Source organism: Coturnix japonica, chromosome 8 (genome assembly GCF_001577835.2).
Source record: "Coturnix japonica isolate 7356 chromosome 8, Coturnix japonica 2.1, whole genome shotgun sequence".
NCBI classification, from domain to species: Eukaryota; Metazoa; Chordata; class Aves; order Galliformes; family Phasianidae; genus Coturnix; species Coturnix japonica.
The window spans coordinates 23,155,065-23,177,183 of NC_029523.1; the positions used below are offsets into that span (position 1 = coordinate 23,155,065).

At 41.6% G+C, this 22,119-nt stretch overlaps 1 protein-coding gene across 17 annotated transcripts in view; it reads right to left on the reverse strand.

The window, feature by feature from the left end:
* The window catches only part of DAB1 (DAB adaptor protein 1), a 342,053-nt gene that overhangs the window by 32,564 nt on the left and 287,370 nt on the right, over positions 1–22,119 (reverse strand). For all 17 annotated transcript variants that reach the window (XM_015870669.2, XM_015870670.2, XM_015870667.2 and 14 more), the window contains 2 exons: positions 14,649–14,788; positions 13,278–13,376 (listed from right to left, as the gene is read on the reverse strand). In XM_015870669.2, coding sequence (XP_015726155.1) covers positions 13,278–13,376; positions 14,649–14,788 — 239 coding nt within the window. The remainder of the gene's footprint in view (positions 1–13,277; positions 13,377–14,648; positions 14,789–22,119) is intronic.

Genomic DNA, 22,119 nt, shown 5'->3' on the forward strand with positions numbered 1-22,119 from the left:
AAGGAGCATTTCACAGCTCAGGGATGTTTATGACACTCCCACACGCAGATTCTGGTGGAGTCCATCACAAACTATTTGATGTTTTTATGGCACCTTTGCCGAGTGCTGCTATGAGCCATTTAGCACGCCTCCAGTGAGGTGTGGGATTGGTGGAGGGCTGCAGTATGGCAGAACACATTACAGAGAAGACTTAATTTGTACCGCGGTTCAATACAGTCAATTAAATATTGCGCGGATTAGAAAGTAATTTAACAATTAAGCTTCGGTTGTTAAATAAATTTAAAATACACAGCTTCCAAATTATTTTAGGTCTTGTGTGGCTTTAGTCACTATTGAAAACATTTATGATCTTAAAAAGCAAGCACTGACAAAGCCTCGTATCAGCTATCAAAGTCATGTGCTGCAACAGTTGTTCTTTTCAGGCTAAACCTGATGTCTATATTACATCTTATTCATATGCTCAGATACCATTTCTTGCTGTTAAAGACAGAAGTCTGAAATACTTCCTAGGCAGCAATATGGACAGCCACCACAGGCACCATCCCTAATGCATCAAGCCCTTGTGCTTGCCCCAGTCCCTGCAGCCCATGAGTATTTCCTCTCCCCTCTGCCACTCCACCTCCTGCCTCTTCTACTCTCCCCCCCCCCCCCCCCCCCCCCTTTTCCCCCCCCCCCCCCCCCCAACCCCTCCTTGCACATCATGTGGAATTGATTTAGCTACTTCTGAGATCTGTAGCATTTCTAATTTCCCTCAGGCTGCTTGGCACCTATCATAAATTTTTTCACCCCTTATCCTCATCTTGTCCCTTTATTTCCATGCCGTAGCCTCCAGTGCCACTAAATCAATTAAGTCAATCAATTAAGTACTTGGAGGGCCCAGCAATCATGTCAAATATGTGAGTTAGATGGCATGAGAAAGTCACTGCTTTACTATTGCTATTCCTCTTTTAATGAGGTTGTCTATTTAGTGAAGCCTGGGGCACACTGTTAAGAGCCACAACAAAAAACACCCTGTGAGCTGCCCCACCGAAAGCAGGAAGCATGCAGTACGTAATGGTGTGCCCAGAAGGACAAGTTTCACAGGGATTTGAGCTGTAAAGTCTCAATCTTGAAATGTTAAATGTGGAGCTTCAGGATTTCCAGGCTACCAACGCCGGAATGTGGACAGCCATGGTGTAAGCATCCTCTGTCTTTACCCAAGGATGCTGTGGATACCCTACCCCTGGAGGTGCTGAAGACCAGGTTGGATGGGGCCCTGGGCAGCCTTATCTGGTGGGAGGCAACCAGCCCATGGCAAGGTTTGGAGCTAGATGGCCATTAAGGCCTATTCCAACCCAAGGCATTCTGTGATCCTATGATTCCATTCTCATCTATCCTCTTTTCAGCCATCTGAATAAATCAGCAGCATATTTTGCGTGTCATGTCAAGGTTCCTGAACATCAGCTACCTTCCAAACTGCAAAATTCACAATGAAATAACTTCACAGACCTCAGTTTTGGTTATGCTGCTGTCTACCTCGCCCAAACTCCAATTCACGTAGCATTTGCTCTGATGTGTTGTAAGAAAACACATCCTATAACCTTTAGGAAGACAACTGAACAAACACTAAAACCTGAATCTAACAAGGAAAATTACAGCGATGCCTTAACAAGAAGCTTAGCAAGCTAAAAGTGTAATAGCACATCTAACGCAATATACTGCAAGACATTAAGTGAAAACAATGAATTGTAAAACACGCGAGCACTTCTGAGATGAATCTCATCTCGTTGCTCCCAGAAATGCTAGATTTGTATCGACATGCAGCATAAAAACATTTCACTGGTGTTGTGAGAGTTGCCAAAGCAACAACACAGAGGCAGAACTTGCAGGTTGCTGCCCTTGCTAGCCAGACCCGTTAAGGTCCAGCTTATCCCTTGTGAATTTGTCATTACTGCTCAAAACACAGGAACGGGAGCTAGAAAGGAAAACGTAAGCTCTGGTGTGTTCTCTGAGCTTGAATGGACTCCTCACGTGGCAGCCTTGAAGCATATCATCACAGTGAGAGAGAAATAAGTCTGTCTAATCCCCACACTTCTTCTGCACAGATTGATTTTGCAGACAATAACCTAAAGAAAGGCTCTTCCAAGGGCCAACTCCTAACAGGCATTTCAGAGCACAAGCTTTGCAATAAAAACACATGGCATGAAAAGCACACTTTCAGATTATATACAGTTCAAAGCCTGGTCTCTGTAAAGGTGTGTAAGTTTAATTTCCTCTTAATAATAATAATAAAAACTCTTAAGAGCCATTATCTTCCTGCAGTCGAAGAGACTAAAGCAAAAACAGATTACGTGCCTTGCCCAAGCTCACGTGGCACAGTGCAGCTGAGTCAGGAAGGACAAAAGTCAGTGAGCACAACTGTTATGTCTAAAGATGAGCAAGTCTTCAAATGAAGCGCTGGGCAAAGCACAGTCTGGGCACTGCAGTTCAGCCCATACAAGAGCAAGAACTTGGTGAAGGTATCCAAGGCAACAGCCTGGCTGGTCAGCCTCAGGAGGATGACATAAAAGGGTGCTCAGGTGTCCTATGACATCTGAACTAATCCTTAACATTTCCTTTGCCTAACAAAAAGTATCCTACAATTGCCTGTAGGGAAGCTGGGGAGTAGGTGCAAATGTTAGTGCCCTTGTTTGTGCTTTCTGCAATACCCACGTGCCAGAATGCTCAGAAATTGCCTGAAGTTGTCCTCATTGCACATCCACAGCATACACCAGTTAGTCAATTAAGTTAGCAGGACTTAACTTTGCCAGCACAGCAATCTAATTGTGATGAATGGATCTACAATATTGAGCGAGTTGGATATTCCAAGAGCCTAATTTGTGGAAGAGAACACCACTAAGGTAATAAACTTCTGTCTGGCTCTCATAATTTGTAATAATGTCTGACAAAGACCAGATATTAATTTAGTTATTGTTCATTGTCTTCAAAAGCAAATGCTAAGTTGCTCGTGCAGAAGATTCATTTATTAGATATAGGAACAAAACAAAAGTGGAATGCATACATGGCCGAATGTGTACCTTCATGTCAAAAGCTCTTCAATTTCTTATTGTACTAGAAGTAAAACTAGGTAGCTAAATCTAAAGCCCTTGTCCAATTACTATTAATCCTCAGCTACATTTAAAACATGCACTTGCAAATATCGTTTTAGGACAAAGAAAATCCTAAAGGGCAAGGAAACATTTCCGTAGAGCTTTTGTAAAACAAATGTGCTACACTAAACCTGTGCTGTTGGACATCCCATGAGTCTTGTATTATTTTCTACAACAAAGAAGGATTTGAGCAGGGGTACCAAGAAACAGCAAACCCAATCCCTGTTACCAAAGTCAACATCTCCTTTGGGCCAATGAGCACAGTAATGCAGTATGCACCTACACCTCAACTGTTCAAAACAATCTACAGACTGTAACACACTGCCCTACCTTCCCATTTCACTATTTCAGTGTGGCATCCAAGGAACAATTCCTGTTTATTGCAATATTATTTCATTCTTTGGATGGCAGTTCCATGGCCACTTTTGTGTTTCCAAGGCTGTAACATATCTACTTGTCTTCTCTGTTAGCACCCACCTCATGGCTTTATGGAAAACACTTAATTGATCAAAATAGCCATAAATACACCAACTTTGCCTCTCTATTCCCAAGCCAAAGCTGGCACACAGCCTAAACACTGCACCTCTGACCATGCCTTGTGTTCTTTCCTGCTCTGAAGTTCATAAGGTTGCTAATGATTAAATCTTGAGTTTGAGGGAGCACAATATTCACTAATAAGACAGTCCGTTTGCTCCAATACCATAGAACCGCCCAGTATTTTTACTGTATTCATCTTTACAGCCTGTGAATCCCTTTAGATAGATTTCTGCTTTTACAAAGTTCTTTTGTTCCTTCACACCAACATCCTTCACCTCCCGAAATGCTTTTGATTTACGTGAACAGCACAAGACATTTTTTCATACAACTTCTAGTAGCTTTGGAGATATCTTTTGGCTTTAACTGCCTCAGGTCTAAAGTGCTTCAGATTTACTGAGCATTATGATCCGCTCTGTTCCTCAGAGCGTGTCATGAGCCCATAATTTGAAAAGCTCACTGCTGAAAACCAGCCTCAGTTGTTCAAGATTTGTCACACCAACTCTATAATGGAGAGCTTACAATGATCACAAAAATCCCACTAATGTTGGCAGTACTAAAATTTAAGTTGTATTGGAAAGCCATGAAACAGCAACTTTCTTCAACCATAAGTCTGCTTTTGGAATGCCACAAGGTAAAAGGTAAAACGACAAGAGGAATTTACTTTATAGTTATTTATCTGTCCATCAGATACTTATACCAATTTGGAAAGATTTAAAGAAGGATGACAGAAAGCATGTGTGCGCAGAAGAATGAGAATAGGAAACAACTCTATGAATTCATGAACTACATATGATATCATGTTCCAAAACCAATAGAGATGAAAGCAAGAGTTGAGAAGATCACAAGACCCAATATTTAGTGTCTTTCAAGTATGAAAGTGATTCCATAATCAGAAATAAACCAAAGCATACAAACAAGAAATCCCCCCCTGCATTTAGCACAGGTTGGTTTCAAATGGCTCAGTACAGAACTAGACAAAGTTAACTCTTCAATTCTTGTGGCTTAAACTTTCAATGGCCAGCACGTTTGGCTCTGGAGCTTGTAATCTCTGGAATTCAGAAACATTACCATTACTCACCTACCTTGCTCATAAGAATCATTCAGACACTTCATGCTCTTTTATGCTCAGCCTTCCTACAGCTTTGCTGTAGAGCAGCAAAGAGGACACTTTTTTCCAACAGTTACAACTGCAGGAATAAACCAACTTAAGATTATCCCATAAATGTGCCAATCCTTCTTTTTGTTCAGGTCCCTCAACAGGCACTGAACCAAGGATATAAAACATCCACAGCACGAATGTGTGTATTACTGGGGCCCTGAAGATAAAAATGAAATAAAATCTAAAAGGCAAACCTCAAAGAGACCCTAAAAAAAGAACAAAGAACTTTCGAGTAACTTTTGGCTTGATTTGGGGTCATTTTCCCTGCAATATCCAGAAGCAGGAATTTCTGGAGCCAGACTCATATCGTGTTACAAGAATCCTAAGTTCCAGTTCAAGCAGTAGAGCATTCTACTATGATGGGAACCATGATGGGTAAAAAGGAACAAAAGGCAGGTATGTGTGTTTGGTCACTGCTGACAAATAGCAGCATCCTACATAAACCCAGAGGAAAGAAAGCATTTACCTGTTCCCCTGACTGTCAGACTGAACAAAGCCCTTGTTGCCCTCCCTGTAAACACAATGTGATGCTAAGGGCAGAACATTATCCACTGGTTTTATTGCCAATAGCAATCTATTACTATCCTCTTGAAAACTCGAGCTAACTTTAAAAGTAAACCTTCCTGTAGCTTCCTATCCCATTATGTTGACAGCTAAGGCCATCTGTCTCCTGTGCATTTGACAGCAGCCCATAGGAGAGGTTAAACAACCTGCAAGTTAGTACAGAAATTCAGGAGCATCACCGGTAGCATTGCTATTACCGGGGCAAACAGAAAATTGCAGAGCAGCCTACCAGATAAAATGCACTCAATGGGAAGAAAAATCATCAGCACACCTGGGGTGTAATGCTTCCCAACCACCTCGAAGGGGAAGGAACACAGGATTTCAAAGGGAGATGGAACTTTGTGTTATGGCACCCACAGGAGGTCCCCCACTGCTCTCCAGGGAAGTTTCAGTGCATCCCAGCAGCCTGCCCTATTATTATGTCAGCATTTCTCTTGCTAAATCCTCCACCGAGCAGTTTGAATTCAGCCATTATAATTCAGCATGTACTGAAAATGGGCCTGCAATTTTTTTTCTGGTGCGTAATGCATTAACCTGGCTTAAAAATACCAGCACTTGCAAGCAGTTCTCCCCAAGCAAATGCATTTTGGCTGCTTTTCTACCAAAACTGCAGCTGGAAAAAAAGAATGTGGTTGTATCAATGAGGATACCTTCTGGCTTTTGTATCTCAGTTTATCTGAATTAAAGAAGGCCACTGATACTACATGCCAAAAAAACTCACCAATATATGTAACTACATACTTTTGAGTTTTTTGCTATGGAATAATACCTCACTGGAAGGATGCAATAGAGCATCCTATGCAACAGACATCCTACTATGTACTAGGATCTATGAGAACAAAAGGGTGGGTTTTTTTGCTGACCTGAATGGTTTTAGTACGATTCAATCCAAGTTTTGTTTGAGCATACTAAACATTAAAAACAGATGATATTGGAAGTGTTTAAACAGTAACTTGTAGCACAACAGCTCTATAGGCAGATATCCACCCCCATACATAATGCAGGCCAATAGGCTGTTGGGAATATACACACAGTGAGGTTCTCCATAAAACACAGAGCACACAGAAGTCCTCCCCCCTTCCTTTAATCTATTTCTGGACACTTGGCTTAAACAACAGGAGGCCACATACAGCCAAACGAGACCACCACTAAGTCATTAAATCTAATTTTCTGCCTTTTTGAAAGCAATCAAGTGTTTATCTTTTTCATACTGAAAAATACAGCTACAACAAATTCCCACAAATTATTTCAGTTTGGATTAAATGCCTAAAATAGCTTTATTTTATCCTCACGCCAGTTAAGTGTTAAAACATCACAAGGCAATTCCTATGGGCACCCACTATAAGAAGGCTGAACTGAGCTGCAGATCGGAGCATTTCAAAGACAGCGTTCAAACCTCAAAATACTCAGATTTATCCATGTGCAAAGTCACACCTGAGTTTTATCTTTGGGGCTCTTTATTTCACTGTGATGAAACTGCCTTATGTGTAAGGTTTTCATGGCAAATTGTGTGCATAGAAAATACATCTCTATGAGCTTGTGGCTATTAAAAATCCCTTCGGAGCACTCTAAACTTTCTAAACTATCTAGGGCATGGCTGGGAAGGCCAATAAGAAATGAATTACAATAGTCAATTAGAGATGTAATTGTAGAAGTAGGCTCTTCTGACATTTACGTTTTGCTAACTGTCAAACATTATTTACAAAATATATTATTGTTTCCCTTTTAGAGCATCAGAAGACTATAAATACATTATAAGAATAATATGCCAGGATTTAAGTTCCCTACTCTGCTATTTCCTAATTAGTTTTATTTATCGCACGTAAAACAATAAACGCCACGTCTAAAGTTCATATTTACACACAGAAAGAAAGGAAACTGTGAGGCAATTGGACAAGAACCCAACTGGCCAGACTTCTAAAGCATACTTTGTTCAACAGGATAACAGCAGGCTCAGCAACATGGAGTTGAGTTACTTGCACAGGAGTGGGTTAAGGAGAGATACGAAATATAATCAGGGAGCACAGCATGGATATCTACAACTACGATGGGCAGGATGGGAAGAGACTCAGGGTAGTTTATCTGAGAACTGAATAAGTGACCAATGAAAGCTGACTCAATAGAGTGGCTCCTTGGAAGGGGATGAGGAGTAAAGGGAGCCATTGAGAGCCTGGAAACAAACACAGACAGGCTATGGGTTAATAAAACAGAGCAGGCAGACTCAGCCTAGGAAGGCAAAGAGAATCATGACACGATCAAAAGAATAAGCTGGGGAAGCAATCTTGGCAGTCACAATGGATTTCAAAAATGAAAGTCAATTGTCAAGGACAGAGAAAAGGATGACAATTGAGACATAAGATGAAGAGAGGCAGAACTGTGTTTTAACCGAAAGCATGACTATAAGTGCTGTATTTCCAAGCAGTTACAAGAAATCTGTAAGATCTGGAGTTACTCTGGATGTGGCAATTGAAAACAAGGTTGAGACAAAAAGGCTGCGGAGCTTGCAGACTGAATAATAGATGGTGCTGATGCTTTCCTCAGTGCTCAGAAAGGAGGTCAGTGGGAGACCTTTGGGAGTTGGGATTAAAATGCCTGTTTCAGCCCTGCTAAGCTTGAACTGATGGGTAAATGTATGAGGAGAGGGCTGGAAGGCAGGTCAGCGTTCAGCACTGGCATCACTTGGCATGACACGATAACCACATTTCTATTTGCAAAGGAAATAATATTGATAAAAAAACATAGCAGGTGGGGGAAAAAAAAGGGGGGGGGGGGGGACAAGTACAGAGAGCAGGGAACAGCAGATGAAAACTGCAGGATGCAGAGTGAAATCAGAAGCACAGGGTTAAAATCCAAAGATGAGAGACAAGGAGGCCAGAAGGAAGGACTTCAGAATGATGCCAATGCGATCAGCCACAAAGAGGCCAGAGGGACTTTGGGAAGATCAGTACTAAAGAAATGAAAGAGATGAAAACTAATCCTGGAATGTCCTGTCCTGGATCCAGAGAGGGCTCCAGGAGGGGGACCTTCACAACTTCCTGCACATCACCACACTCCAGCAAACACAAGAATCTGATGAACTAATCATTACCATCTCTGCAGCTCACTGCAGAGCGAGTACGGAGCAGATAAAAAGAACTCCTTCCTTTCTTTCTATTTTTAAAGATTCGGAGATGCTCAGTGAGAGAGACTTGACAGTCTGACATTTCATCTGCTCCAGCACATGTGCTTCAAGGAGTAATTAGAAATCCATAACCATACCTCGATTTCTGGCCAAAGATGCCAGAACCAACAGATTTCCAGTAAAGTCAAGAAGCACCTTTAGTACATTTTAAATGAGATATTTTCAGCTAACAGTGAGAATTTTCACCTTGCTAAAATTTTATTTTGGCCAACTTTAGCTGTCCTGTCAGCAATCTATTGTAATTAACACTGTTGTTCTCGTCAAATGGAGAAGAGTACCCGATACTGGAGTTTATCAACACAAAACTGCCATAGCTTCTGATCAGCCTGGGAAATGATTTACAGAAGCCTCAGCAACAACCTCAAAAAGACTGAGCAGTAGAAGGTCAAGAGAGATTAAAAGGTCAGGAAGATGGGCAAGATGTAGAAGTCTAAACCTGTGATCGGGTCTTGTCACAGCTGTAAAATAACTCACCAGAAGAGAACTGGTGAGCAGGAAGAAGCCAGCAGGAAGAAGAGTGAGAGTAGATGGCCAACACAACATACATACACCATTTTCCTTTCTCAGCTTCATACCGATGCCCTGAAGAAAATGGCTATGGATTAAATTCATAAAACACGAGCACCACACTGCAATACTTCTTTGCAGTATTGTAATGCAGGAATTTTACAACACATGATGCAACCAAGCCCTGTATTTTCATGAAGACATTGGTCAGTGTTGCTGTACAACTAACCTCTTCAAAGTGCATAAGAGACCATGGAAATGAAACTCTTTGGATGTCACGCGTGATGAAATAAGCAAAGTGGGTTAAATGGTTGGCATCTTAATAGATTGGGTTACAATCCATAGCTTATGCTATTTCAGACAAATGAGGTAGTGATACAGGTCTACTACGCTTTTTGGATGACAGAACAATCTGGGTATTTCATCTGTAATAATAGTACAGAGATATATATTGCAGTGTATTCAGGTAATCTGCCTATCCTGGAGCTGACAAAGAATTTTACTTTAACAGAAATAATTCCCGACTTAAAGCCTAACAGTATATTTTTGCCTTTGTGATATTTCTCAGAGTCTAGGCTTTCTGTTAACATCAACAGGATTTTGCAATCAGAGCATGAATTTAAAAGCATACCTTTTAGAAGAAAATGGTTTCCTTACTATTTTATACAATTAAAGTACTGTTTTTAAACACATTTTGGAAAGTAACCTACAGTAAACAGAGATTTATTGTAACATTAATAAACAATGAGACAATTACAGCCTCTTTACGGAGACCGTATTAGTCATGCGTGTCTAATGAAGCATTACTAAGCTATCACAGCGAGATAGCCTGATGTGTGTGATTAACAAAATAATACTCATAAATAGCTAATGAACAATGATGGTCCTTTAAATAATTTGCATATCCTGCTACGTGGAGTTAAGGATTTTGTTGCTTTCACAGTGCTGGAGATGCATTAATTTGTCTCATGTCTACAATGCAAACCCACAGCAAATCCCCCTCATAGCCTTCTTAGATGGAATCTTCCCAAATATTGTTCCATTTTCAACCTAACCTCCTTTGTGGATAAATTTACTCAAAGGGCAGAATTCCTGATGGCTGGAAAAAATGGCATGATTAAAATCGATATTTTTTTGATGAATATTAGGCCTGGAACCTATTAGAGCTATAAAGTGCAGGAGAAGAAAATCATGCTTATGATTTTCAGGAATAGCCCGACTCCAGCCCTTCATCTGTAATGAATTATGGAGCAATTCTCCTAAGTCATCTGTACGAAGTCAGCTATGACATTGCCAATTTTTAAAAATTTGCTAGTTTTGAGCTACAAATTGATTTTTTATTGTGATAAATTAAAATCCAATAGTAGCACACAAGATAGCAAACATAGAGAAGCCCATATTTTTTCAGACTGTTTTTCTCTCTTTCAGATCTCCTCAGACTGCCATTGTGGAAGACATGACGCCAATAGCTAACGATAAAAGCTAGGAAAGGGCATCCTACAGAGGTAGGCAGCCTCTCTAAACAAACAGTAAAGGAGCACTGTGGCCTGAAACAGCATTTTGGAAATCCCAAAATTGCAGAAAATCACAACTAAGGGAGGAAGCCTTGGCAGGGGGTTGGAGGGCAGTGAAAGGAGAAAGCAAATGTAAGATTACCCAAGTTGTTCCATATTAAGGGCATATTTTATTCCCTGTTGAACAAACCTCAACATCAGACTCCAAAATATTATGTGGCCATCAGATCTATGAGCGCAAACTGTGACCATTTGCAGTCCCCTTTCCCTTCCTTCCCAGGGGGACAAACATACACATCCAGTTTCACCTGCTGGAAACATATATGTTTAGTTTCACTTCCACATTGAGAACGGGATTATCAGTGTCCCATGCTGCCTAATTGCATTGAACTTATTTTTTCTGGGGATGAAGCTGATGGTGACTGTCAGGAACTGGCAAAGAAGTCCATGCAAGCCAGCTTCAAAAGCTTGGAAATGGAAAACAGGACACTCCCGCTTCCAAAAAGCCACGTTAAACCTGCTGGAGAAAGCACCCCACATCCCTCTATCACAGTCCTATTTCAAGACTGACAACCCAATAGTCCCGTACATCACTCCGGCAGCTCAGGGGCAGACATCTGGAAGGTGGATTTAAAGCTTTCTGTCTATGGCTCAGTGAGTGAGTGACAGCAGTGCTATGAGGATGATATAGTTATGTCAGATTTAGAGTACAGGGTGTCAAAGTTATGAAATCTTCGAAGGAGACCTGTCATGTCCCCACCTCACTAGTTGCAGATATGAGTGAGCAGGAATGCTGCAGGAGAGGCAATTTGGCTGAACGACAGCTTTATTTCTAAACGCATCCCTTTTCTCAGTGCCACTTCAATGGAAATAAATCCAACATTTGTGAAACACTCAGAGAAGTGCCACAGGACAGGTCTGCCTCTTTCTTCTTTTACATGTCTCCCAAGAGAAGACTAAAAGGAAAGTAAGTACTCCCTTATTGCCCTTTGCATAGGGTGTGATGAGGCACCAGCCTGCACACAGGAGAAAAAGAGAACAAAATAGTGATATATATTGTTTGCAGAGTGAAAACTTTGCTCCGTGCACTGAACAAAGCTGGTATTCTCTGACAAAAGCAGAAGAGAAGGTATGCCATCATGTAGTTAAATCCTAACACAATGTCTACATGCCAGAGGACTCAACCATGACTGCTCTGCCAGCCCCAGTTCTGACACTTCCTATCTTCTAGGCACAGGCTGTAATCTCAGCAATGTCCTCTTCAACACTGCTGTTGCATGATTACTTCACACATGCAGTATGCAGCACATTCCAAACGAGCTCTTCATTCCTAACTACTTGTATTATGTATCAGTGAGCTCAATGACATTGATTTTCTAATAATATAAATTAACAGGCAAAGATAATTTCATCTATCATCAGTAGGGTTTTATTTCTGGCATCGTGTTAAATAGTTAATCTTTCAAAAGATTAAATCAAGAGCCTTTTAAAATTCAAGGCAGAGTTTAAACTGCTATAAAAGTCCTCTTAATTAGGATTAAAACAGTTTGTGTGTTGTGTCTTCATATATAAGTAGTATAATGTTTTGCTTAGCTTTCTTCTTTCAAAGCAGTTTAAAAATAACCAAACATGTTAATATTCTGTGGCAAAAAACTGCACCAGATAGGGTAGCCTGCATCTTGCTTGACCCAATGCTGCCAGGAAAGTGGCTGCTTGGCAGCTTCAAAGTGCATCCTCAAAGTAAAAAACCTTGGATCCCATACAATATACATATCTTTTTTCTACCAATTATGTTTAAAATATAGCAGTTCTCATATTTACCACGTAGCTAACAAACAATCAATGTTGCTACTAATAGGAATAATCAGAGAATCACAGATTTCATAGATCTCTTGCTTGGGTTTCTGACACTGAAGCTACAAACAACTGTCATCTGAACTATGGGATAGTTGTAAGCTGCAGCAGCAGTGGCTCCTGGAATGCTGTGTATTGGTGGCCAAGGCATGATGGTAACTCACGTGGCCTATTGGACAAATGAGGGAAAAGGTCCCCTCCAAATCAAACGATTCTGCAAACCCCAAGGAATTGTGTGCAGCTCCTGCTGCTCTTCCTCTTTGTCTTTTCCATTGGGAAAACAAGCTTCACTCAGCTGGGTTTGCCCACAGCTCCCCTCAGCTTCCCATGTCACATGTGGCCCAATCCAAGCCAACCTCAATATTAGTCCATTGCCAAAAGACTCTCAGACGTCATCTGCCCTCTGCTGCTGCTGGGCCCACGCTGGATGAGGAAACACCTATGGGTGACATTACCAGCCTGCAAACAAACCACTGGTATTTCCAAGAAGCAATTTTTGGATCTGGCAGAAGGAAAACAAATCCCTCCCTGCCACTTTCTGGCCTCAGAGCTGTGAGTGCTGAAGCACAGAAGGAGCATTCATGTACTCACGTAAATTGTTCTGCAGAAGTAGCCAGGACAAAGTTTTACAATAAACCACATCCCCGTGCTACACTTTACAACTCAGTCATCTAATGGCTTCTTCTGATATATGATAACCCTTTATCAAGCTTGTCAGATGTTTTATGTGTGCCTACACTGGTGAGATGTTACTGCCCAGCAAGGAAATGCTTTATAAAGAAACATCCATGAAGAGATTCAATTCTGTGCCACTACATGGCTGTTTTACTTACCCCTGTCTTTTCGTCGAAGATTTTGATTCCACCAAAGGAGACTGTGAGGAAGATTTTCTGTTTATGTTCTCCTTTCGAACGAGCCGCAGCAACAATTCCCTATTGAAACAAAGAACACCAGGGCTGGTTTCATTATCCTCCTGGTTTTGTTTCCTGACAGGTGCCCACAGCAAAGCACCTGTAGACAACAGCCTAACCATAAAATAAACCCCATTTCCACCCGCTGCCCTGCTGCCTTCATCAGTAACAGCATAGAAGATGAAACATTAAGCAAATTAAACAGCAAATAAAAATATTTAGCCCTCATATAATGCTCAGCAATTTCGGAATGTTTTGAGGCCTTCTAGAGGTCATTGTTTCTATTGCATAGACATGAGCAGAAAAGAGAACAACTGACTTGCCGAATGGCATCCCAACAATGATTCCTGTCCTCATAACTCCTGCTGTTACAAACTAGGTTCCTGGTACTCCCAACTTGCTATGCTGTCTTACATACCAACATGAACTTCTAATGCTCCTTTCCTGGTTTTCCATCATCTCACAGTACTGCTCAGAACCATCTCACCACTACTCAAACAGGTCTCTGGCACCTTGAAGGTGTGGAAATGGTATTCCATGGGGGAAAGGAATACAAAGGCTTGCCCAGCAGGACAGTGCCAAGTCTCCCTGATTGCTACTACGAACTATGGAATACTGTGAAATATCCAATAGGCCACCAGAAAGATACAAACATTGTGGCAGCCATAGTTACGTCTGTAGTGCATCTTTTTAGAACCAATAAATTCTTGATTGACCACATCTTTCTTTCAGATTATTGCAGTGTATGATGTGTGCCATCCTTTGCTGCTTATTCATGAACAACCATGTACACCTGCCTGCTCCACAGGACTGGAACCCATTCTCTGTCCTCCCAGGGCCCAACCTCCAGATTTAATAACTCCTTAACCCTACTGTTCCATATCTGAACCCTACACCCCACACCACTACTCACCCCAGCAGTAGGTAATGGCTAAAGGAACGGCTGGGGTTCATTAACATTGTCATATACAACATTCTGATGTATTATTCTTTATATTCCTTCACCTCTCCTTCCTCATAATAAAACCACTCAATTTGCAGCTGTGTTGCTTGCAATTTGTGGACAAACTGCAGCGGTGTCAATCATGAATAACTACTGAACTTTGAGACAACGTATTAAAATTAAACTGGGATAAGCAGTACCAGCCAGGAGTTCATGTAAAATTAACTGATTTTGATACATAATTAACCAGAGCGTGACTTGGTGTCACCAATGGAGAATGAGCAAAAGTTCAAGCCGAAATGTTCTCCCCATGCCTCTGTAACATATAAACATTGAAGGCTGCACTGCACCTTGAGCTTCATCATGGAGTCCTGGCATAACTTGTCTCCCCGTGCGGCAGAAACCTCATCGATCCCAATCAGCTTCGCTTTGTATCGGACACCGTCACCTTTAAACCTCTTTATTAAAGTGGCTTCGCTGCGATCCTGACCTGAAAAAGACATAAGAGAAACAGTGACATTTGCAGGCAAATAAATGAACGAAAACCCTCCAATTAAGCAGTAAATCAGATCCAGCTCCTACCTCAACGCCCGAACATTTGAATAAAATTAGAAGAAATGTACAAGTCCAATAAAACCTTTTGACCCGACCGCCTCACACCAATTCACAGTGGAATTGTTGCCATACAAAATCTCCCGCACTAAATTTGCACACAAATTAGGTTTACGGAAAGAAGAGATAAGCCCCAATCAGACCTCACAAATCTGAACGCTTCTGATCTTCCTGGGCTGTTTTAATCTCAATACACCTGAGAATTCTTCATTTTGCAGACAAAACTCAAACAGGAACATGCCGCTATTCCCTCGCATTATAACTTATCTAACTGTATCAGCAATACTCAGGCTATTATCATTCCAATAATAAAAAAAAAAACAAACAATGTTATTTCCTTAAAGAATACTGCCGCTCTAAAACCCACACAATAAACACCAGCTCCTTGTTCTATCCTTTCTGTTGGCAGACACATATAAAGGGCCATCAGTAGCAGCGCTGGCTCTCAGACGCTCAACCTGAGAAGCTAAAAAATGGCGTGAGATGTTTCTTAATAAAAAAGCAATCACAGGTTAATAAAGCACAGAGCTGATAGGGTCAGTGTACATAAACTGCAATGTGCAGACCAGACTGAGTACACAACCACGGCACTACAACGAGGCATGAAAGGCATTTGGACTGTAGGAATACAAGCTCTTAGCAAGCGTTGGTTCCTTATCCCCAGCAGGTGTATGCAGAGGGGTTTATTTTGTGTAATCAGTCTTCCTAAACGTGATTAAAGATATTTTTGTCTGTTATCTTTGGATTTTTGTGCCAGAATCTGAAACAAAAAGTAGCAGCTAGCTGTAAATAGTTGCAAGCACGCAAGCAGCTTTTATTATTGGCCCCCAATGGATTCCAGCAAAATAGCTGAATCATAGAATGGCCTGGGTTGAAACAGACCACAATGATCATCTTGTTTCAATCCCCTGCTGTGTGCAGGGTCACCAACCACCAGACCAGGCTGCCCAGAGCCACATCCAGCCTGGCCTTGAATGCCTCCAGGGATTCAAGGAGGCCAAATACTTGGCCCAAACACAAACCAATGTTGCATGAGTTTATACTGCCAGCAGCTAGGAGCTCCAGAGCTCACCTTGTACTTCTAGCTATTGTAAACGAGGAACAAGAAGCTAGAGCCAGCTATCAGTGAACCATGGCTAAGTCTACTTTTAGACAACTGCATTTGAGAATGTGGACCCCAAATGTTCTTCAACCTTATTCTGAATTGGACAGTCAGATTGAAGTACAGAAAAAATACGATTCAAAGGACCAAAAATATATATAAATTAATAAAACCTGCTTTGGCACAAATAGTTTTTGATAAGTAGGACAAAGTATGGAGGAAAAAGCTCTTTTGCTTTGCATTTCTATTTAAAAACATCTTTGCCAGCAGGTCAGCTTTGCCAGCATTACACACACACCAATGAGGTGAACAAACCTGGCTCAAAACCATGGAACTGAAATTTCTACCATCTCACCATGGGAAAATATAGATAGCATACACGACCAAGAAAGAATACTTCCAAATGAAGAGCCTCCTTTGTCTCTCCTCCACTCAGCACACAGTGCAGTCCATGCTGTGACCTAAGAGCAGGCTAAATATCTGTTAAAAAACAAAGCTATTTCAAGCATGTTGAGTGCGTTTGAGAACAGAAATGTCATTTCATTCAATGACAAGGATCTGCCCAGAGCAACGTCTTGATGCCTTATCTACAATCCCTAAAAATAAGGCAGCTGAGGAGGGTTGCTGTGCTAGTTCAGGGGCCACCCAACTGTCTCCTTTGATTTATTCTCACTCCTGCTCCCTCAGAAGGAAATAAACAGTAGGTTGAAACTTCATGCTCTCACGTGGCATTTGAAGAATAAGTAACATAATAAAATAAACAAACAAGACCCCACAAATGAAGCACCAATGATAAATCTGAAACTTGAAGTAACATTAATAGCATCCCTCGGGGGAACGCCAAGGCAGATGTTGGCACTGCCAGCCAGGATTGATGGAAAAACCCTTTCTTCTTTCAGCCCCCGATGTTGGGCAGGAGGGAGAACATCTGGAGACACGACAAACTGCAACGATCACAGTGGACTTTTCCGTATGCCTCCTACACTTGCAAAGATATCCTGTTGATTCGCAGTAAATAAAATTCAATTCCAGCAGCTTTCTTGCCAACAATTCTCAGCCTTACGTCTTCATTACAGCAGAAGGCAGCTGTTAGCTAATAGCAATATCGTGGTGACTCTGTGCACGTAAGCACTGCAGAGTGCTTCCCAAGTCATGATAACGAGCGTGCATTTAGCCGGTTATTTGAACATTTATACTTATTCCAACCTATGATCTATTTTTCAGAATGAAAGTAAATCTATGACATTAATAGCCCATTCAAACACAACGTATGGCTGTGTTTGCCTACGCGCAAGCCCCACGTTAATTATGACCCAGATTAAGTAGGATAAAGCGCTTTTGGGATAAATGACTGGAAAAATCATCAACCTGAAAATGATGTCGATATTTTAAACTGTGGCGGAAACTGCAAATTACTAGAGACTGCAAATTCAGCCATAAAAACCCTTGAGCATATGTCCCATGTAAAGCCTAGAGAGGCACATAAGCACTGCCCTCTGCTATCAACCAGCCATCTGCAACTTGTCGCTCTCCTCGCTGTATGGCCAGATCTCCTCCATCCATGTTCACACTGGCTTTCCAAATCTTGGTGCTGCAGTTTGCACCAGAAAGCTTTCCACCTTCCATTACCAGGCAACCATTTAGGGCAAAATTAGAACACGTCTTTAATGACAGGTACTTCTTTCCATAAATGTCTATTTCCTTAGGTTTCCATTTTAGGGTGTTTTTTGTTGTTGTTTTGACTACACAGACTGCCACACTTATTGAAATCACAGTGAGTGAGAAGCTCATGTGCCACCTCAGCTGCCCACCATCCCCTACAGAGGAAGGGATCTTCATCAGATGACCAACACCATTAACCCATTCTAAAATGGATTACACTTCATTACCTTCAAGACCAACGGTTACTGTCCAATGATTTGCTCTCAAACTCCTTTACAGATTGCTTTTCCCAAACCAAACACAAGCATCTTACCATCTAGAAGGAAACCAGAATTGATGCTCAGGCCCCGCTCTGAGAAATGAATGCAAAAGCAAAAAGAACACTAACAACATCACACAGACTCAATTTAGAAAGGTGATCACTTTTAATTAGAAAGCACGCCGCTGTTGACATAGGCAAATAAATGTTTTGTTTGCAGCATATGGATTTGTGATCCTCAGAGGTGCTTTAAATGTAAATGTCTGAGAGATTATTGTATCTATTTCTCTATATGCCACTGCTCCCCTTGAAGCCACACGCATTTCAGCTGCAGCCACTCCCTGTCAAGCAGCAAACACGGCCTTTGCTGCAGGGTTGCAGCTTTGTACTTGGACTTGGGCAATCCTAAGAGCACCACAAATTCCCAGAGTGCAGTGATGCAATGTGGTCCTGTGTTGGTGGCTGAAGCAGAGAAGTTTCCCATTGCAGCAGGTTTAGGGCACTTTATTGATCTCAATAAATCTACTGTAAAAGTAATAAATGAGGTTTTTAAATACATTCAATCATTTTCATCCAAGGCAATATGTCCTTAAGATACCTTCACCAGGTTATAGACAGATTTGAACCCCAAACCCAAAGTACTCAACCCAAGCGCCTAAAGTACATTCAACCCCAAGATGTGACTGTAAACAAGCTCTCAAAGCCCTCTTATGTAGTCCAAGAGGAAAATGAGGCAGAAAGTCCAGCTCTGAGCAGCCTGGGCAGAGTGCCTGAAGACAGCTCACCTTCACCTCAACACAAGCCCAGGACCAGGCTGTCACAACTCTCAGCCCCACAGAGCATTAAGCCAGCAGTGCAGTAATATGCCAACATGTTGAGCAACCCAAGGGACTTTAAGTAAGGGTATTTCACAAGCAGAAAAAGAAAACAAGCCAAGGCATCACAGCAATAAGCTCGCTGTTGCTTTTCCTGCATGCTCTTCTAACATAGTACGTATTCTTCACAGCATCCTGCAATCTAAACCAATAGCCCTGGAAATGGCTATATCCTTTATTTAAATGTGTGAAGCCCTCAGGGCATAATCTGAATTTCTTGATTTTATGACCGTAAAATATATAATGATATTATCACCAAAGTCAATAACATGCTCCTGGCAATCAATTCACTGAAGAATGACACACCAGTGTCTGTTGTTTGAGTTTTTTTCCCCCCCTTTTCTAACTAATAAACTGTCAAAGTTGTATTCATCACACATTCAAATTACAAACCTGAAATAACACCGCCTTAGATCTCACAGGGCTGCAAAACAATCACACCCGTGCTTATAAACAGCCTACATCTTCACGGGGACAATTAGCATTTTGATAGCACCGGTGCAAAGGAGAACACAAAACACTGCAGTGCCGATATGACCTCCAAGACATGGCACAGGCTGGAGAGCCGTGAATTAATTGCTCCGTGAGAGATGTTTCCCATTAGCTGTGCCCTTATTTCCACAAATATATTTATCCACGCTCCTATGTATTTGCACATGTGCATACGCACACTGTGCGCAGCTTCATTTGGTAGCAATTACCTAAAGAAAATTCATGGTAATTTTAATCAACTACAGATTTCCCTGAGAAGGAAAAAAAAAAAGTGCATAAGTAGGTGTTAAAGAGAAAATATTCACACATAATTATATCTATCTTTCAGTACAGCAGCCACTGAGCAGCAGTTGACAAAAGAGCCATGAGCAGCTCAGATGGGCTCCACTCCTTAATGGCACGTTATTCTCAATGGCTGCACTGAACCACAGCTCCAACACACGGCACCCCAAAAGAAACTGGGACTTGTTGGTGAGACCACGGCACCTTGGGGACACAACTGCTACTTCACAATGTAATGGATAGCAGCAATTCTACCTAGGATGCTTAAACTAAACAAATACGTGCCCAAATCATCCTCCCAGCTGTTAATCTAACATTAAGCACCGCTTTTCTATGTAGAATCCTGTAGAAAACACTTGGTTACGATGCAAGTTGAATGTGATGGAGGGAAACATGCCCTTTCACCACTCCAGAGTGATACTGTCGAAGATCTGCAGTACCTCCAATGGAGTATTTGTTTTCCAAAAGAGCAGTGATGCACTGGCACTGTTTCCCAAGGACTGTGGGGTCACCATCCCTGGAGGTGTTTCAGAACCATGGGGATGTGGTACCAAGGGACACGGTCTGTGGGCATGGTTGGATCAGTTGGGCTTGTGGATCTTGGAGGTCTTTTCCAACCTTGAAGACTCTACGATTCTAGTTTTAGGTTGCTTAGCTAACATTGAAGGGATGACCTCAGAACCATCTTGGGAAGCATTTAATTAAGAAAGTGATGTTGCAAGGTGTAAGAAAACAAAACTCACCAAACCAGCTTTTAAGCCTCCTTCTATCCAGAATCCCACCTCCTCCTGTGAGCTGACCCCATCCAGCAGTGCTGGTGGGACACGTGAGCCTCCTCACTGGGCAAGGAGAGGGAAACCTCCCTGCTGCTCTGCTGGTGCATTTTACTCAGAAAAAGGTAAAATGCCCAATTTTGACAGCAACGCAAACATTTGTCTCAAGTGCAAACACAGAGAATATTTTTTTGGGGGAAAATGATAAACCACTTAAAGAGGTGAAATGGAAACCACTCTGTAGGCTCAATGAATTCCTATTACGGTTAAATCTAAAAACATTGCCTACAATTTTAAACACAGATAAGGGCTCTCCAGGAAAACTCAATCATCATTCAGACCATCATCTCAGCAGTATTTCCCAATTGTTCAACTCTGCTATTTACTGTAACCTCCAACTGAGAGACTTTATGGCTCCTGGCACCATTAGCCTGTGAATTACAGTACTCAAAGACACCTACACAGCCCCACTTGCAGAACCAAGTTTACTATATAAATAAATGTTTCCATAGTATTCACCGTCTCTGATCAGAGCTTTATGAGCAGAGATGTCATTCACAAGGTGACAGCAACTCTGCCTGCCAAGTTTTTATCTTAACGTGCTGTATCTACAGAAGCTAGCACAAAACAAGATGGACATTTTACCATCTCCAAAGCCAACTGGTTGAGCGGAATAAATTAAATTATTTCTTTATAGAGCAAGGAATTACGTGTGAGTATGTGAAGAGAAGAATTCAATTATTTACAGAGAAGGCCTCGGAATAAAATAACGTTTGATTAAACTTTTGGACAAATCTCAGTGCTAGAGAGGTTGGGGTGAGCACGCCGGAGCTGACAGTGACTGAGCACACGCACTCCATGGGCAGATGACAAAGCACTCGTTTTAGATTTAGCCAGAAGGCTCACTGATCAATTTTATTTTCTTAGATGGTCTCTGAGATGACAGCGTATGGGCACATCGTCAGGCACAGAAATGACCAAAAGCTGAATGTAATTAAACTTCCTTTCAGCCTCCGTGCTGTGTAAGTCTTCATAAATCTCCGAAAGCCATTTTGTAAGGTGCCTTTCCACAGGCTACAGAAGCAGCTAAAGCCCCAGATTCTGTTATAAGCTGAAATACGACACTGCAATAAAACTTCATTTTGAGGTAGTAGCCTTGCTCAGCAAGCTCTAGGGAATGGACAAAAGTGAAGCAAGGAGAAGCTGGTGGTCCATTTTCTGCTTAAGTAATTGAGAATAAAAATTAGGCTTGCAGCACAACTAGAAGGGATGGGAGAAGAGAGTTTTCTGAGACTTTTCTCTCTTAAAATACAGAAGACAGATCAACAAACTTTGTTCACTGAGTGCTTCACACTCAGGCAAATGTTTAAATCAACCAGACATCAAACTGTCAAGTAAATGTAGCCCTTGGGAACACAGGGTCATCAACCAGTTCATCCCTTACCCATCTCAGTATGGAACTGCGTCTTTCTGGGACAAACAACTTTGATTAAAGGTGACTGAAAATGTTTGCTCCATCTCTGCGTTGCTGTGGTTGATTTTACGGTATTTTTTAATTAGTGTTAACGAGGAAATGGTTTTAAAGGTGCACAGTAAAAGCCCAGATACTTTGGAAAGAAAGAGACGCTTTACGGCTGCACTAACACTTCAAAGCATACAAATGCATTTTGTTGACAACTCTATGCAAGAATTTAGTTTTTCTTATGTATGATGAGAGAAAATGGGGGGAGAATCAGTTCACTTCCTACAAAGGCCAAATACTTG